The 16,601-nt window shown below is 46.7% G+C and overlaps 1 protein-coding gene across 1 annotated transcript in view; it reads left to right on the forward strand.

Moving 5' to 3' along the window:
- Positions 1 to 10,423: 10,423 nt before the first annotated feature.
- Positions 10,424 to 16,601, forward strand: part of LOC120935225 (zinc finger protein 850-like) — a gene marked incomplete at its 3' end in the record, with an annotated part of 160,877 nt that continues 154,699 nt past the window's right edge. The window contains 3 exon segments of the mRNA XM_040347391.1: positions 10,424 to 10,463; positions 13,521 to 14,307; positions 14,374 to 15,101. Coding sequence (XP_040203325.1) covers positions 10,424 to 10,463; positions 13,521 to 14,307; positions 14,374 to 15,101 — 1,555 coding nt within the window.

Genomic DNA, 16,601 nt, shown 5'->3' on the forward strand with positions numbered 1-16,601 from the left:
AGATGCACTCTATACTCAATACTCGAAGGCCGCGTACACACGGTCGAACATGTCCGCGGAAGCTGGTCCGCGGACCAGTTTCCGCGGACATGTCCGACCGTGTGTACGGCCTAGCGGACAGGTTTCCAGCGGACAAAAGTTTCTTAGCAAGCTAAGAAACTTGTCCGCTGGAAACATGTCCGATGGTTAGTACACCTAATCGGACATGTCCGCTGGTTATGACGTGTAACCAGCGTCCCGAAATCCCGCGCATGCGTCGAATTGATTTGACGCATGCGTGGAAGCATTGCACTTCCGTGTTTGAGAACGTTGGTGTTTTCTACATCACCGCGTTCTCTGTCTGCGGGGATTTTGGTCTGATGGTGTGTACACACATCAGACCAAAAGCTCCCAGGAGACATGTCCGATGAAAACGGTCCGCGGACCGTTTTCATCGGACATGTCTCCTCGTGTGTACGGGGCCTAAAGCGTCTACTACTGCTTCTTCTTGGCACCAAGTTCCTGCCTCCAAGCCCTCACAGTGGTCATGTCCTTCCCTCCTGCGGCAAGAAATACCTACCACTGAGCCTAGAGCTGCGACTACCTCCGACCACTTACCTGCCTTCCTTACATGGGGTTTAAAATAGCCTCTCTGAATACCAGAAGCTTGAACCACCCAGCAAATCATGCCTTAATGTGAAAGGAAGCCTCTACCCCCAGGCTGATATTCTCTGTGTACAGGAGCCCCACTTTCATGCCCTTCCAAGATATAGCCACAGGGATTTTTCACATATTTTCTTTACATCTGGCCCTTGTAAGAAATAAGGGTGTGCAAAGTCCAGGAATCAAGTAGGGAAAAGGATATCACCGCTCCAGGTAGGTCAGACAAAAGTAAAGCCCCTCCTCCAGTTTAGAAGCCACAGGTGTTGGTAATGCATATAGTAATGAGATAGGAAGAAGTTCTGGACAGCCGCACTCCAAAAAATGATTTGCCTTTTATTAAAAAAAAATAGGATCAAAAATACATGCCACAGCAGAACGGACAGAAGAGCTGACGCCTTTCACATTATCAAACAGTGCTTAATCACTAGCTATGACTAAGCACTGTTTGATAGTGTGAAACGCGTCAACTCTTCTGTCCGTTCTGCTGTGACATGTATTTTTGATCCTATTTTTTTAATAAAAGGCAAATAATTTTTTGGAGTGCTGCTGCTGTTCAGAACTTCTTCCTATCTCAAGAAATGAGGGTTGCTCACGGAAATTAAGAACTCTCTATCCTTTTGTCTCAAAGACTCTGTGTTAGACCACCTAAGGCAGATGGATCGTTCTGACCTGTGACATAAATACTAGGGTTGTCCCGATACCGAGTATTTGTGGGAGTACTTGTACTCCCGCAAATACCGCCGATGCCTAAATAGAATACTCAGACCCCCCGCCGCTGTCGCTACACCGCATCCCGCCGGCCGCCTGGTTAATACGAGCGGGGAACATTACAGCTTTCATTTGAATAGCTGTAATGTTCCCGCCGCGCCGCGTATAGACACTCCCCCTTGCTCGGGTGATCTGTCCAATCCCGAGCAAGGGGGAGTGTCTATACGCAGCGCGGCGCAAATCATTACAGCTATTCAAATGAAAGCTGTAATGTTCCCCGCTCGTATTAGCGGCGCGGCAGCATGCAGGTAAGGGGGGGGGGGACGTGGCTGCTTATGGGGGGACATGGCTGCTTATGGGGGGACGTGGCTGCTTATGGGGGGACATGGCTGCTTATATGGGGGGACATGGCTGCTTATATGGGGGGACATGGCTGCTTATATGGGGGGACATGGCTGCTTATGGGGGGACATGGCTGCTTATATGGGGGGACATGGCTGCTTATATGGGGGGACATGGCTGCTTATATGGGGGGACATGGCTGCTTATATGGGGGGACATGGCTGCTTATATGGGGGACATGGCTGCATATGGGGGGACATGGCTGCTTATATGGGGGACATGGCTGCTTATATGGGGGGACATGGCTGCTTATATGGGGGGGACATGGCTGCTTGTGTGGGGACATGGCGGCATCTGTGGGGGGACATGGCGGCATCTGTGGGGGGACATGGCGGCATCTGTGTGGGGACATGGCTGCATATGGGGGGGACATGGCTGCATATGGGGGGGACATGGCTGCATATGGGGGGACATGGCTGCATCTGTGTGGGGACATATTTAAAAAAAAAGTATCAGTATTCGGTATCGGCGAGTACTTGAAAAAAAGTATCGGTACTTGTACTCGGTCCTAAAAAAGTGGTATCGGGACAACCCTAATAAATACCCAACCATGAACCCTGGAGAATGGGTATACCCCAAACACTCACCAACTAATTCCTCTGGAGATTTAATCTCAAGTTCCTTATTCTACAGGAAACCTATGAAATTACCTTCAGACTGAGAGAGTTCCAAATCATGTTTATTTGTTACGCAATTATATTACATAATTACGGAGAACACACATAAGGCAGTCACAGTATGCTCTGAATAGAGCTTAATGTCCCTTTTTATAGGGTGTCTTATTAGCAAGTCACACAAGCAGAACGACAGTACCATGCTGACCCATATCCCTTGGTATGTGTTTTCCTCATAGTACTTGAGATAAGCACACGGTAATACGGTATGCACAAACAAATCCATAATCGCCATTTTGGTTTCTATATTGTATAACCACACTTTATATAATGTTTATAACTAGTCCTTCTACAATTTTGTGTTTTGCATATAATGCTGGCTATAAATGTATTTTGCACTATGATGTATGATCCTGTGAAGCTCATATTCTTATCCTTAAACACCTTCGCAAGTTACTTCACAAAATAGACAAAATTAGATACGGCCGTCTGTTTTTGTGCGGGGACTTTAACTTAGCAGTGAAACCGGCGATAGACTCCTCCAAGCCCGCTAGAAGATCGCCACCTACTCTTTTCCCTCTACTCCACTCTGAGGACCTCTTTGATGTCTACATGCTGCTGAAAGAGACACTTGGGTAGATTCAGGTAGGGGCGCGCAAACCTAGGTCGGCGTAGCCTAGCGTGTTTACACTACGCCGCCTTAAGTAAGAGAGGCAAGTACATGATTCACAAAGTACTTGCCTCCTTACTTAGGGCAGCGTAGTGTAAATGCGGCGGGCGTACGGGCGCCTAATTCAAATGGGTTGGGGGGGCGTGTTTAATGGTAATGAGGCTTGACCTCACGTTTTTGACGTTTTTTTGTCACTGCGCATGCGCCGGGCGACTACATTTCCCAGAGTGCATTGCGGTTACGTACGCCGCACGGGCCTATTGATTTCGACGTGGACACAAACGACGTAAATCCCGATTCGCGGACGACTTACGCAAACGACGTTAAAATTTTGAATCTCGCGGCGGGAACGGCGGCCATACTTTAACATTGTTATTCCACCTCATAGGTGGAATAACTTTAGGCCTCCTAAGGCCTTACTGAAACGGCGTAAATCGACTGCGGCGGCCGGGCATACGTTCGTGAATCGGCGTACAAACTCATTTACATAATCTATGTCGAACCGCAATGGAAGCGCCACCTAGCGGCCATCCGAAAAATTGCAATCTAAGATAGGACGGCGCAAGCCGTCCTATCTTAGATATGTTTAAGCGTATCTCTGTTTGAACATACGCTTAAACATACGTCGGCGTAGATTCTGAGTTAGGCCGGCTTATCTACTGATAAGTCGGCCTAACTCTTACTGAATCTACCTATATACATTTTTCTCCCCAGGCATTCCACATATACTCATGTTTTTAGTAGATAAATGGCTACTGCAACAGGCCTCCTCCTCCATATCAGACATCACATGGTCTGACCATGCCACTATCTCCTTGTATGTGGAGGAGAGGGATGCCTCTCCCCCAGTCCGCCTTTTGTGCTACAATTCAAAAGTTATCAGCTTTCCTACTAATGTTAAATTGCTCTCTCAGGAACTCTGGGAATACTGGGACATGAATGCTGCCTCTACTGAGGACACCTTCTTATTATGGAACACCCATAAGGCCTATATGAGAGGGTTAATTATTCAAGCATATGCCCAAGCCAAGAAACAATACAACCTTCGCTTGGATGCAGTCCTTTCCAAAATGTATACGCTGGAATCTGATAATAAAGCGGTTTCTGACCCTGCACGCTCCTACACTATCCTTAAACTTAGGCTGGAATTAAGAGGCCTGTTACTCCAAACAATACAATAAGATTACAAAACCTCTCAAAATAGAGCAGTCCACCAATGGTAATCACGCTGGCAAGTAGTGGTGCAACGGATCATCACCGATCCGTGATCCGAACGGTTCACCCCGTTCGGATCGGCACACCACGCGATCCGCGGAGCGCTCCGCGGCCTTGGCCGTAGGAAAGTCCCCAGCTTAGGCCTAGCTCCGGAGCGGCGGCCATCTTGCTCCACCCCAACCAATCACAGATCGGCTGTGATTGGTTGGATGGGATGTCCCGTCTCTGCACCTAATTGGCCCGCGTGATGATCGCCCTCTCTGATTGGAAGGCTGCCCGGATTGGCTGGCTGTCTTGGCGGTGCTCTGGGAATCAGGATGAACGTGTGGAGCTTGAGGGGGAACAGTGAGCGCCGCTATGAAGGACGGGGACTCACCGTGTTGTCATTACAGAGCCTTATACGTGTTACCTGACAGCAGCTGGCTGTCGGGGCTACGTACGACGGGATATGTCAGACAATAGCCGGAATACAGATTCCCAGAGGTGAGATAAGGAAGGGCAGCTCCAAAAAATGTGGAGCATGTCTCCCTTTTCTCCACAGTGTCTCCAGCATTTATTGTCACTGGGGATGCTATATTTAGATATCTTGTCAGGAGTCAAGTACCATCTTTGTGTGATTTTAATGAACATTTCCCAGAGTGTAGAGCAGCATGTTCCTTTTAAAAGTTGAGTTGCAAGCTGTAGCCCATTGTTTTGTTGTAAATGTGCAGCCCAAATCTGATTCCCATTGGAGCAAGGGAGGTGTTTTAGAGAAAACATCTTTCTGTTGGAGGATGTTGTAGAAAAGCGATATTCCCTTTGGCATGGGTTTGGGAGTACTAAGGAAAATCCAAGCACGGCGGGGGATATTGCGTTCCCATGAGGGTGAGGTATGGAGGTAGTGTCTTGTTCTTAGGTATAGGTAAAGGTCTGATGCAGGGAGGTGATATGTCTTTTGCAGGTCAGGGAAGGATTTAAATTCGTTACCACTGAAAAGATTATGAATGTGTAGGATGCCTTTCTCTCTCCATTTAGTGTAAGATATCAGGCTAATGTTGTGCTGCAGTGTGAGGATGGGGATCTTTAGTTTAACCATATCGGGGTGGTCGCGACTGAGGTGTACAAATTTGTTCCACACTCGGACTGTAGCCAGCATGGTTGGAGGAACGAAGTATGGCAATTTAGATACTAGGGAGGTGGAGAGTAGCCATGTGGATAGGTCTCCACTTGGTACATAGGTAGCTTCGATTCGCCCCCAAATGGTGTGCGGGGAAGGCGAGAACCACTCCCTGGCCTGGGTAAGCACCGAGGCCATGTAGTAGTCCCTGAAGTCCACATATCCGTTACCACCGGCTTTTCGGTGTTTGATCAGTCTGGATTGCGCGCATCTGGCTTTTTTACCTTGCGGGATGAATGAGGAGAGTTTTGATTGTAGAGATTTAAAATAATAAAGGGGGATGACAATAGGGATAGTTCTGAATAAGTATAATATCTGGGGAAGATGAAACATTTTAAACGCCGCTAGGCGGCCTAACCAGGGAAATTCCTGAGATGCGAGCCTGCGCAGATCCTCTTGTAATTTATCACGCAATATAGTGTAGTTATGTTTGAAGAGCAGATTAGTAGTTTTGGTCAACTGAACTCCAAGATAGGTTATTGTTTGGTCCGCCCAGGAATGTGGGAACTGTTGCTGCAATAATATGCTTGTTAGAGAGTTAACACCTAAGTTTAAAATATGAGATTTGGATTTGTTAATTTTGTAATAGGAAATTCTGCTGAACCAGGCTAGCGTCTCCTGAACCGCCGAGAGGGATGTAGTGGGATCAGATAGCATTAATATCACATCATCCGCAAAAAGGCTGATTTTGTGTTCCTGGTCTCCCATAGATATTCCTGTGATGTTAGTATTAGAGCGTATGTGTTGTGCTAGAGGTTCCATCGCCAGGTTAAATATCAGGGGGGAGAGGGGACATCCTTGCCTGGTGCCGTTAGAGATGAGAAATGGGGATGATAGAGAGTCAGCTGAATATACCTGTGCAGAGGGGGTGGAGTATAGGGCCATAATGGCGTTATGGATCAGACCCGAGAACCCGAATTTTAATAGTGCTGAGGAGAGGTACCCCCAATGCACCCTGTCAAACGCTTTTTCAACGTCTAGAGACAGGAGAACAGAGGGGGTACCGGAGCAACCAACTTGGTGGATAATGTCAATCATCCTCCTCGTAGCGTCGGAGGCTTGTCGGCCCTTCGTAAAGCCTGATTGGTACATATGGATAAGAGAGGGAAGGATATTGACTAGTCTGTTGGCAATCACTTTCGCATAGATTTTGACGTCTACGTTAAGTAGAGATATGGGGCGAAAATTCTGGGGCGATGTTGGGTCTTTTCCGGGTTTAGAAAGGGTGACTATTATTGCATTCAGCATATCCTGGGGGAAGGAGGAAGAGGATGCGGCAGAGTTGAAAACTTTGCATAAGGATGTGATGGAACTTTTGGTAGTATTCCCCAGTGAACCCGTCAGGTCCTGGAGATTTGGAGGTGGGGAGACGTTGAATAGTTTGTGTAATTTCATCGACCGTAAAAGGAGCGTTAAGAAAGGTTAACTGCGATGGTGACAGTGAGGGAAGATGGACATGTGCTAAAAATTTGTCTATGGCAGCCTGGGAAGGTTGCATAATATGGACATCTCTAGGAATGTTATACAAGTCAGCGTAGTATGCGCTGAAGGCATTGGCTATCTCATGAGGTTTGAGTAGTTTACTTTTAGTGTGGGGGTGATAAAGGAAAGGGATTTTAGATTTGAGCCTGTGCCCTCTAATTTTTAGGGCCATTAGTCTACCTGCCTTGTTACCTGTGGCGTATGTGGAGGCTTTGAGTTTAGTATAGGCTTTTTCATGGAATTCCAGTAGGAGAGCACGCAGCTCCTGGCATAGTTTCAAGATTTTGGTTTGAAGGGAGGGAGAGGGATGGGATTTGTGTTGGGTTTCAGTGGCATCGATATCGGCAGTGAGCTAGTCTATCCTTCGTGACCTGTATTTCTTGGCTCTAGCACTCAGTTGTATTAGGATACCCCTAACAACGGCTTTGTGGGCTCTCCACACAACCACCGGGTTGGGCGTTGATTGGGAATTCAAGTAAAAATATTCTGTCATATGTTTTTGGATAGAGTTTGCAGAGGTAGTATTGCGGAGGATAGAATTATTAACCCTCCAAAGATAGGATTTGGGAATTTGCGAGTGGGCATCAATAGTGATGCTGATAGAAGCATGGTCCGACCAGGTGGCAGTGTGTATCGCCAACGCGGATATTCTGTGCAGTAAGTCCTTGTCAGAGAGGAACAAATCTATCCGTGAGTAGGTGTTGTAACGTGGCGATAGGAATGTATAATCTCGTTCGCTTGCGTGACAACACCTCCACACATCAAACAAGTCATTGGAAGATAGAAAGTTAGCTAATGGTGACACACGTCGTTTAGCTCCAGCTGTGGAGTCTAGTCCATAATCTGGAACCAGATTAAAGTCCCCGCAGAATAATAGATGGCCCTGTCGGAGGCCTTTTACAGTTTTCAGGAGTTTCTTGAAAAATGACATCTGATGTTGGTTTGGGGCATACAGTGACACCAGGGTATATTGGACATTGTTGAGTTTGCATAGTAAAATAAGGAATCTGCTTTCAGGATCATTCGTACAGCTCTGGAGTTCGAAAGTCACAGTATTGCGAATAGCTATCAGGACCCCTCTCTGCTTCTTCTTATAGGAGGTGGAGAATACCTGGGGAAAGAGTCTATGCTTGCATATGGGGGAAAGATCCTGGGCAAAGTGGGTCTCCTGTACACATAAAATGTCGCAGTTATGCACCACTGCAGATTTCCACATGGACGAGCGCTTGGCTGGGTGGTTCAGTCCCTTCGCATTCAGGGAAAGGTCCGAGAGGGACATGTTGGTAGGTGAGAGTGAGACAGGTGCAGTTCAGTAACTCACGGTTAGTAGTGGCAATGTAGCGGTATCCTCAAGGAGAAGTGTGGCTCCCCCGGTTGTGTTGCGACCTCCTGTAGATCAGTACGTAGTATACGGGTACCAGGGTGTCAAGGTGTTCAGGATGCTCTGGTTGGCATGTGGAGTCCTTTCGTAGGTTCTGTAGTAGTGCAGAAAAACTGAGAAACAAAAAGCAGTCAAACAAGAGAAACAGATAAAAAAAAAGCGAAAAGAAACGTGAGTGCAAACAAATTAGCACAGTATAACAGCAGGATTGTGCTGATAGAACTTGGGGGAAAGTTCAGGCTCTGTAGAGGAACGAGCAATAGGCGGGACCGGGCCTAGGGTATCATTTCGATGTAAATTCAGACAGGCATATGCTGGTCAGTGTGCCTTATGAGCACCACGTTGGGATCCCGCGTTAAATGGATTGGATTTTTCTGCAGGAGCGTGGTTAACCTGCTGGGTTTCTGGGATGATGCCCCAGGAATGGAGGAGCTTCATCCCTCCTTCAATCGTGGAGATGGTGTGGGGGATGCTGTTGTGAGTGACAAGAATGGTGGCAGGATGGCGCCATTTATAAACGATCTTATGGTTGGCAAGGGCTTTTGTCACCGTCTTCAGCTGCCTTCGCAGTTGTAGGGTATGTTGGGGCAAGTCGGCGAACAGTTGGTTATCTGCGTATGGCGCAGGGAGATTAATGAGTGCTCGCGCTCTGGCGAGGATTTGTTCCTTTGCTTGGAAAAAATGAACGCGGAGAAGCACGTCCCTGGGTATCGCTTCTTCCAGATGGCGTGGTTTGGCGTTCCTGTGGATTCGGTCAATGGTGAGCTCTATAGGGGACAGCTCCGGTAGCAGGGTGGAAAACATGGCGCTGGCGTATTTGTGGAGGTCTGCAGGGGTAACCGACTCAGGTACTCTGCGAATTTTGATGTTATTGCGGCGTGATTGGTCCTCAAGGTCGGCCATCTTTGATTTGATCCAGGCCATGTCCTCCTTCTGTGACAAGCACTCATCTACCAGGCTATTCACTGTGTCTGTGCATTCCTCCATCTTGTCTTCAATGTAATGCACCCTGTCAACTAGATGTCTCATGTCTGCTGTGAACTTATGTATCAGGGATGAAAAATTAGACATGAGGGAGGACTGCAGGGTCATAAGCATGTCTTTCATCGTGGTATCTAGGACAGGTTGTCCTGAGGTGGGAAATGCCGCAATAGATGATTGCAGGGAGGAGATGGTGTGTGCGTTGTGCAGAGCTGTACTCACTGCGGTCCCGGTCTGTGGATCCGAATCCAGGCGCATCCCTGCTTTTGCAGGGCTTTGCGGTGTTGGAGACAGCAGGGGAGAGTGGGTGAGGGGGGGAGACGATGATTCCCCTTCAGCATCTTGCGGATCCCCGCTCGGAAGGTCTTTATAGGCAGTGGAGCGCCGCGCGGCAGCTCCGGCGGCGCCATCTTGCCTGTTCCCCCGTCAGGCATGAACGAAAAGGCTGTCAGTTTTTGGAGGTTCCTGTCCTCCTTTCTTTTGCGGGACATCGCTCCAGCAGTGTCCGCTAAGCTGTGGCTAGCAGTGTGGGTCCCCGATGGAGCGTGAAGCCCGTCCTTGCGCTGCGTTTGTCTGGCCGGCTATAGAGAGCTCTAGGCTGAAGCTGCCATTCCTCTCGCGCGCAAGCCACGCCCCGACCATATACTCCAATCTTGACGAACAAGCACTTGATCCATTCCACATACAGCTGTCTTCTGAAAGTACTTAAAATACTTCCAAAGCTTGACTTCTATATAAAAGGTATTTAACCAACCTTACCAATCTGGACACGGATCGTCCTCATCTTTCTGTTTAGGAGAGAATTGATTGGCCTGATAAGGCCCTGAAAGGAGGCTGGACATTGCCAAACAGACGGTCTCCGCACAAGATGAATCTGGTCATTCCTTTAGAGCGTCTTGACCATCTGCTTAATTGTGACAACTGGTTAGGTGTCATCATCATCTTTAGCCTAGGTTGCTTGACCTAGGCAACATCCCTGCAATCATATTAGTCCGTTTCTCTTTGGAAGGATCTGAAGCGGATTGTTTGCTTGGGAAGGCTTGGAGACTTCACATGGTGAGTGGAAAACACTCTTTTAGAGTGTATTGACCACATGTATAATAAATGTGACACCTGTTAGGTGTCGTCATCCTTATCCTTGGTTGCTTGAACAGAGCAGAATGTATGCAGTCATGTCCATCCGGAAGTTTGGAAAATGGGCTGCTTCATCTGGTATGGTTAGGCAGCTTCTCATTGTCAGAGCAGAGAACCCTTTCACAGGGTGAGCCGAAAACACCCCTTTTAGAGTGTATTGGCAATTTGTTTATTGGGTGTGAAACCTTTTAGGTAACAAAAGAGGAAAAACGGAGGGCGCACCGACCTAGTGTGATACTGATTGGTGGATTTTATTAAATAAATAACAACAAATCATAATACTCACAAAAGGAGTGTTAAAAACAGGCCTTGAATCACAATGCAGCAAAGAACCAACACCATCGGCATAGCACGATATTGTTTCGATCCGTGACCGTGGCTAGGGCTGACGCGTTTCAGGGGAGAACCCCTTTCCTCAGAGCTAAAAGGTCTGCAGTACTTCCTCACCAAGGGTCTTTTGTTTCCTTTAGTTTTATGAATTCCAACGATTCAGAGGAGGGCTGCAAGACTTTAGAAGATACCTTTTTATTGAGTTGCTATTGAGTTTCACCTTTTCTTCAAACATCTTCCCTAAAAATACCGGAGCGCAGGAGATTTGTCTTTGTAAACCTTTTAGGTGTCACCCTCATCCCTGGCTGTTTAAGCCAGTGGTATACATACTGTAATGCCCATCCGTGTATTCTTCTTATAGAGCCTGAGGAGGGATGTTTGCTTGGGAAGCTATGAGACTGCTCCTTCATGTTCATCCATGTCTTATTGAAGGTCCTGAAGCATGTTCGTTCTGAGATTGGTAAACACTAACGGATAACCTCTCCACAGGGTTTGCGCACCATTCAGCACCATAGCCCCAGATCAAACTGGTGCATTTTCGACTTGCGACCCGACCAGTCAAAATTGCATGTAAAATAGGCTGCAATCGTACCGCCCTAATCAGTGCAACGCTGCATCTGTGGCTCCATACCAACTTCAAAAAGGCAGTTTCGTACTACCTTTGCGATTTCGGGTCGCGACCTATATTGACATCCGCACAGAGACTTGCACAGATGTCTCCGAAAATCACGACAGGAATCGAGACTGACCACCAGCGGGAGAGAAAGCTGAATTGCACAGCCTCATTCATTCCAGTGCGACCCTGGACAAGGGAGAAAAGGTTAACTGCAGTAAACAGATTGCTTAGTAACAAACCCAAACAGCTAGAGGGAGACATAAGCTTCCATCTACAGCTCTGATAACCAGGTGGAGGTTAATTAGCTGAAACTTATGCCGCGTACACACGATCATTTTTCAGCATGAAAAAAACGTTGTTTTTCAGCATGTCCAAAAAATGCCGTTTTTCCAACTTCATCATTAAAACGACATTGCCCACACACCATCGTTTTTAAAAAATTATCTAGCAAAGCGCGGTGACGTACAACACGTACGCCGGCACTATAAAAGGGGAAGTTCCATTCGCCTCTGGGCTGCTTTAGTTGATTTTGTGTTAGTAAAAGATGATTCGCGCTTTTCTGTCTGTTACAGCGTGATGAATGTGCTTACTCCATTATGAATGGTAGTTTTACCAGAACGAGCGCTCCCGTCTCATAACTTGCTTCTGAGCATGCACGGGTTTTTTACGTAGTTTTAGCCCACACACGATCATTTTTTTTCAACCCGAAAAACAACATAGTTTAAAACAACGTTAAAAAATGCAGCATGTTCGAATTTTCAGAACCTGAAAAATTATGTGAAGCCCACACACGATAATTTTAAATGACGTTTTTGAAAAACGACGTTTTTTTAATGCCGAAAAATGATCGTGTGTACACGGCATCAGTCATGTAAGGAATCAGGACATGATGAAAAGTTTGTTCAGAACAGCAACAAAAAGGTAGGAATTTGTAACAAACTTACAGTCATCTCCTGCAGTGTACACAAACCAAGGGAAATGTAGACATCATAAACACGCTTGAGGAAATCCAAAGGTCACATAGAAAAACAGAAGGATATCCCATATCTTCAACAAGCCATGGCTGATTCTAGTAGACAACACAGGTGACACCTCTACCTTCTTTAACAATGCTGGTCTTTGGAGGTGGTTTGGCATAATGGCATGACAGTAAAGCAAACACGAGAAGCCACCAAAAGATTAGTGCCCTGTGTGAACAGACAAAATGTTACTTTGTGTACCTGTTATGCAGAGTACCCCCAGTGGAGGAGTTCCCCAGTAATGCAGCATACATTTGGATACAAAGCATTTAACTCACTCAACCTCCATCATCCGACCGTCGACACTGGCACAGCGCAGGTGCGCATGCATAGGGGAGCACTCTGCCATTACCGCTGTCCACTTTATGGACCTTGCGAACCCCAGACAAAGCCTTCCCCAGAGGACCAGCAGCGGGGCTCCCTGGATTATGGTCATTTAGATGAGACACCAGGGACTTCGCCCAGCTTAATCCACACGCATCACCGGATGGCCAGCCCTTTAGACCAGCCAGGTAGCGGAGCACACCCACATCCTGCACAGAGGAGGAAAGGAGAACATTAAGGCCGAGGTGAGTGAAAAATGTATAGTTAAGTCCTGATTATGTGGGGGTGGGCGGGGCCTCACCCAGCTGTGCTGACATGGAGTCGTCAGGAAATAAGGAAGCGCAGGACTTCTTGTGTTGGGAAGATGGCAATGAGTGATAGAGGGGGGCGGGGTGGGGACACTCGTCCCATAATCCCCTCATCACTGTCACTCCTATAAAAGACAGTTCTCGTTGTTTCCTCACTCTCTGACCAAGGTCCATGAATAAAGAAATGATCTGGTAGGAGATCAGAGGACCCATTTACTAGTTACCTTGAGGGGCGAATTGCAAGATCCTCAGAGACAAAGCTGCCTGATGTGGGCGGAGTCCTGGTTTAGGGGAACCAATCTGCTCATGTCTAGTAATAATCTTTTTATCTCTATTTTAGTAGATGGACGGGAGATGAGGAAAACCTCCGAGGATTGTCTCACTTTGTCTCCAGACTGTAAAGTAGAAGATGAGGACATCACACAGTATAGTCCAGGAGAAAACCCGACTACCTCAAATGTCCATCCGGCACCACACAGTGTAGATGGACCATCGTATTCCTCTTATCCTGAGGAACCTCAGACTGTGAGGGACGGTGCCGGACCATCGTATTCCTCTTATCCTGAGGAACCTCAGACTGTGAGGCACAGTGCCATTCTTCCAACAGAGAAGAGCTTTTCATGTACTGAGTGCGAGAAGTGTTATTATTCTAAATACAATCTTAAAGTCCATATAAGATCTCACACAGGGGAGAAGCCGTATTTCTGTGCTGAGTGTGGGAAGTGTTTTGTAAAAAAATCAGAACTTGTAACACATCAAAGATCTCACACAGGAGAAAAGCCATATTCCTGTCCTGAGTGCGGGAAATTGTTTTTAGTAAAGTCCAGTCTTCCTAGACATCAGAGAGTGCACACAGGGGAGAAGCCATTTTCCTGTTCTGAATGTGGGAAATGTTGTTTAAAAAAATCAGACCTTGTTAGACATCAAAAATCTCACACGGGGGAGAAGCCTTATTCCTGTTCTGAGTGCGGGAAATGTTTTTCAGAGAAGTCCGGTCTTTACACACATCAGAGATCTCACACAGGGGAGAAGCCATATTTCTGTCCTGAGTGTGGGAAATGTTTTTCAGAGAAGTCCAAACTTTACACACATCAAAGATCTCACACGGGGGAGAAGCCTTATTCCTGTCCTGAGTGCGGGAAATGTTTTTCAGAGAAGTCCAGTCTTTACACACATCAGAGATCTCACACAGGGGAGAAGCCGTATTCTTGTCCTGAGTGCGGGAAATGTTTTTCAGCGAAGTCCAGTCTTTACAGACATCAGAGATCTCACACAGGGGAGAAGCCGTATTCCTGTCCTGAGTGTGGAAAATGTTTTCCAAGAAAGTACCATCTTACGAGACATCAGAGATCTCACACAGGGGAGTAGCTATATTCCTGTCATGAGTGCAGGAAATGTTTTTCACAGAAGACCCTTATTTACAGACATCAGAGATCTCACACGGGGGAGAAGTCGCTTTCCTGTTCTGAGTGCGGGAAATGTTTTTCAGAGAAGTCCGGTCTTTACACACATCAGAGATCTCACACAGGGGAGAAGCCATATTTCTGTCCTGAGTGTGGGAAATGTTTTTCAGAGAAGTCCAAACTTTACACACATCAAAGATCTCACACGGGGGAGAAGCCTTATTCCTGTCCTGAGTGCGGGAAATGTTTTTCAGAGAAGTCCAGTCTTTACACACATCAGAGATCTCACACAGGGGAGAAGCCGTATTCTTGTCCTGAGTGCGGGAAATGTTTTTCAGCGAAGTCCAGTCTTTACAGACATCAGAGATCTCACACAGGGGAGAAGCCGTATTCCTGTCCTGAGTGTGGAAAATGTTTTCCAAGAAAGTACCATCTTACGAGACATCAGAGATCTCACACAGGGGAGTAGCTATATTCCTGTCATGAGTGCAGGAAATGTTTTTCACAGAAGACCCTTATTTACAGACATCAGAGATCTCACACGGGGGAGAAGTCGCTTTCCTGTTCTGAGTGCGATAAATGGTTTGTATCAAAAGCACACCTCGTCAACCATCAAAGGTCTCACACATATTCTTGCTGTGAGTGCGGGAAATGTTTTTCAATGAAATGCAATCTTTATAACCATCGGAGATCTCACACAGGGGATAAGCTGTATTGCTACCCTGAGTGCGGAAAATGTTTTTCAGAGAAGTCCAATCTTTACAAACGTCAGAGATCTCACACGGGGGAGAAGCCGTATTCCTGTCCTGAGTGAGGGAATTGTTCCTCACTGAAGTCCTGCCTTCCTGTACATCAGGGATCCCACACAACCCTTGAGGTGTATTTGTGCATTGAGTGCGGGAAATGTCTTGTATATGAATGTTGCTGGACATCACAGCTCTCATGTGGGGAAGAAGCACACCCTGATATACACCTCAGATATACTCCATGGCTGATCTTCATCATGTAAGAAACAGTTCATAAGGAGATCAGAGATCACCAAAGACATGGATGAAGTGTTGTACTGTGTTGGCCATTGATAGCAGTATAAACATATAAATGGAGTCATTACCTCTCATTGGCTGAGTACATTTTGTGGCATAAGATTTCACAAACACTAATGCCACGTATACATGATCAGATTTTCCATTGGAAAAACCTTGGATGTTTTTTCTGACGGAATTCCGCTCAAGCTTGGCTTGCATACACACGGTCACACAAAAGTTCTCTGAACTTTCGACCGTCAAGAACGCGGTGACGTACAACACTACGACGAGCCGAGAAAATTAAGTTTAATGGTTCTGAGTATGCTTCAGAATCTTGTGAGTTGGAATTGCTACAGACAATCGGATTTTCCGATTTTTTTCTGATGGAGCATACACACGGTCGAAATTTCCTTCCAAAAGCTCACATCCGACTTTTGCTGTCGGAATTTTTGATCGTGTGTACGCGTCATTAGAGGTCTGTTTTTTAAAACTTAGTTGGATGAATTTGAGCAGCATTTTCCCAGCTGTTACAATTTCTGGCCATGTTTTATTTCATATGATCATTGAATTACTCTAGTAGCTTTAAAGTCGTATTGCACTATTTTTACTGACGGAGGTATTTCAGGAAATAATACCATATTATGGTCACTAGATGGACCTCACCATCATAGGAAATCATTGTGTTATTAACCACTTCCAGACCGCTGTACGACTATATACGGCGGCACTTTAAAGATACATATCTCGGTAACGGCAGCAGCTGCTGCCACAACCGAGGTATCTATCTCTACTGTCAGCGGTTCTGGTAACGATAACGGCGGTCTCCGCGGCAGATGCGCCGCGAGATCGCCGTTATCGGTGGCGGGAGAGGGCCCCCCCCCCTCCCGCCGCCCTCCGCCGCTTACCGGAGCCGTCGGTAGCGGCGGAGGAGATCGCGACCGTTCGGGAGCTGAGCGGGGACGAGACTGAAGGAAAAATCTCCTTCGCCCGTCCCCATAGCTCGGCTGGGCGGAAGTGACGTCAAAACGTCAGTCCCGCCCAGCCTCTTAAAGAAACAATTTTTTTTTTTGTCATTTGAAAAAATGACATTTTCCAATTTTTTTTTTTTTTTGCATTTTAGTCTAAATATAAGATCTGAGGTCTTTTTGACCCCAGATCTCATATTTAAGAGGACCTGTCATGCTTTTTTTC

The sequence above is a fragment of the Rana temporaria genome, chromosome 4 (genome assembly GCF_905171775.1).
Source record: "Rana temporaria chromosome 4, aRanTem1.1, whole genome shotgun sequence".
Taxonomy (NCBI): Eukaryota; Metazoa; Chordata; class Amphibia; order Anura; family Ranidae; genus Rana; species Rana temporaria.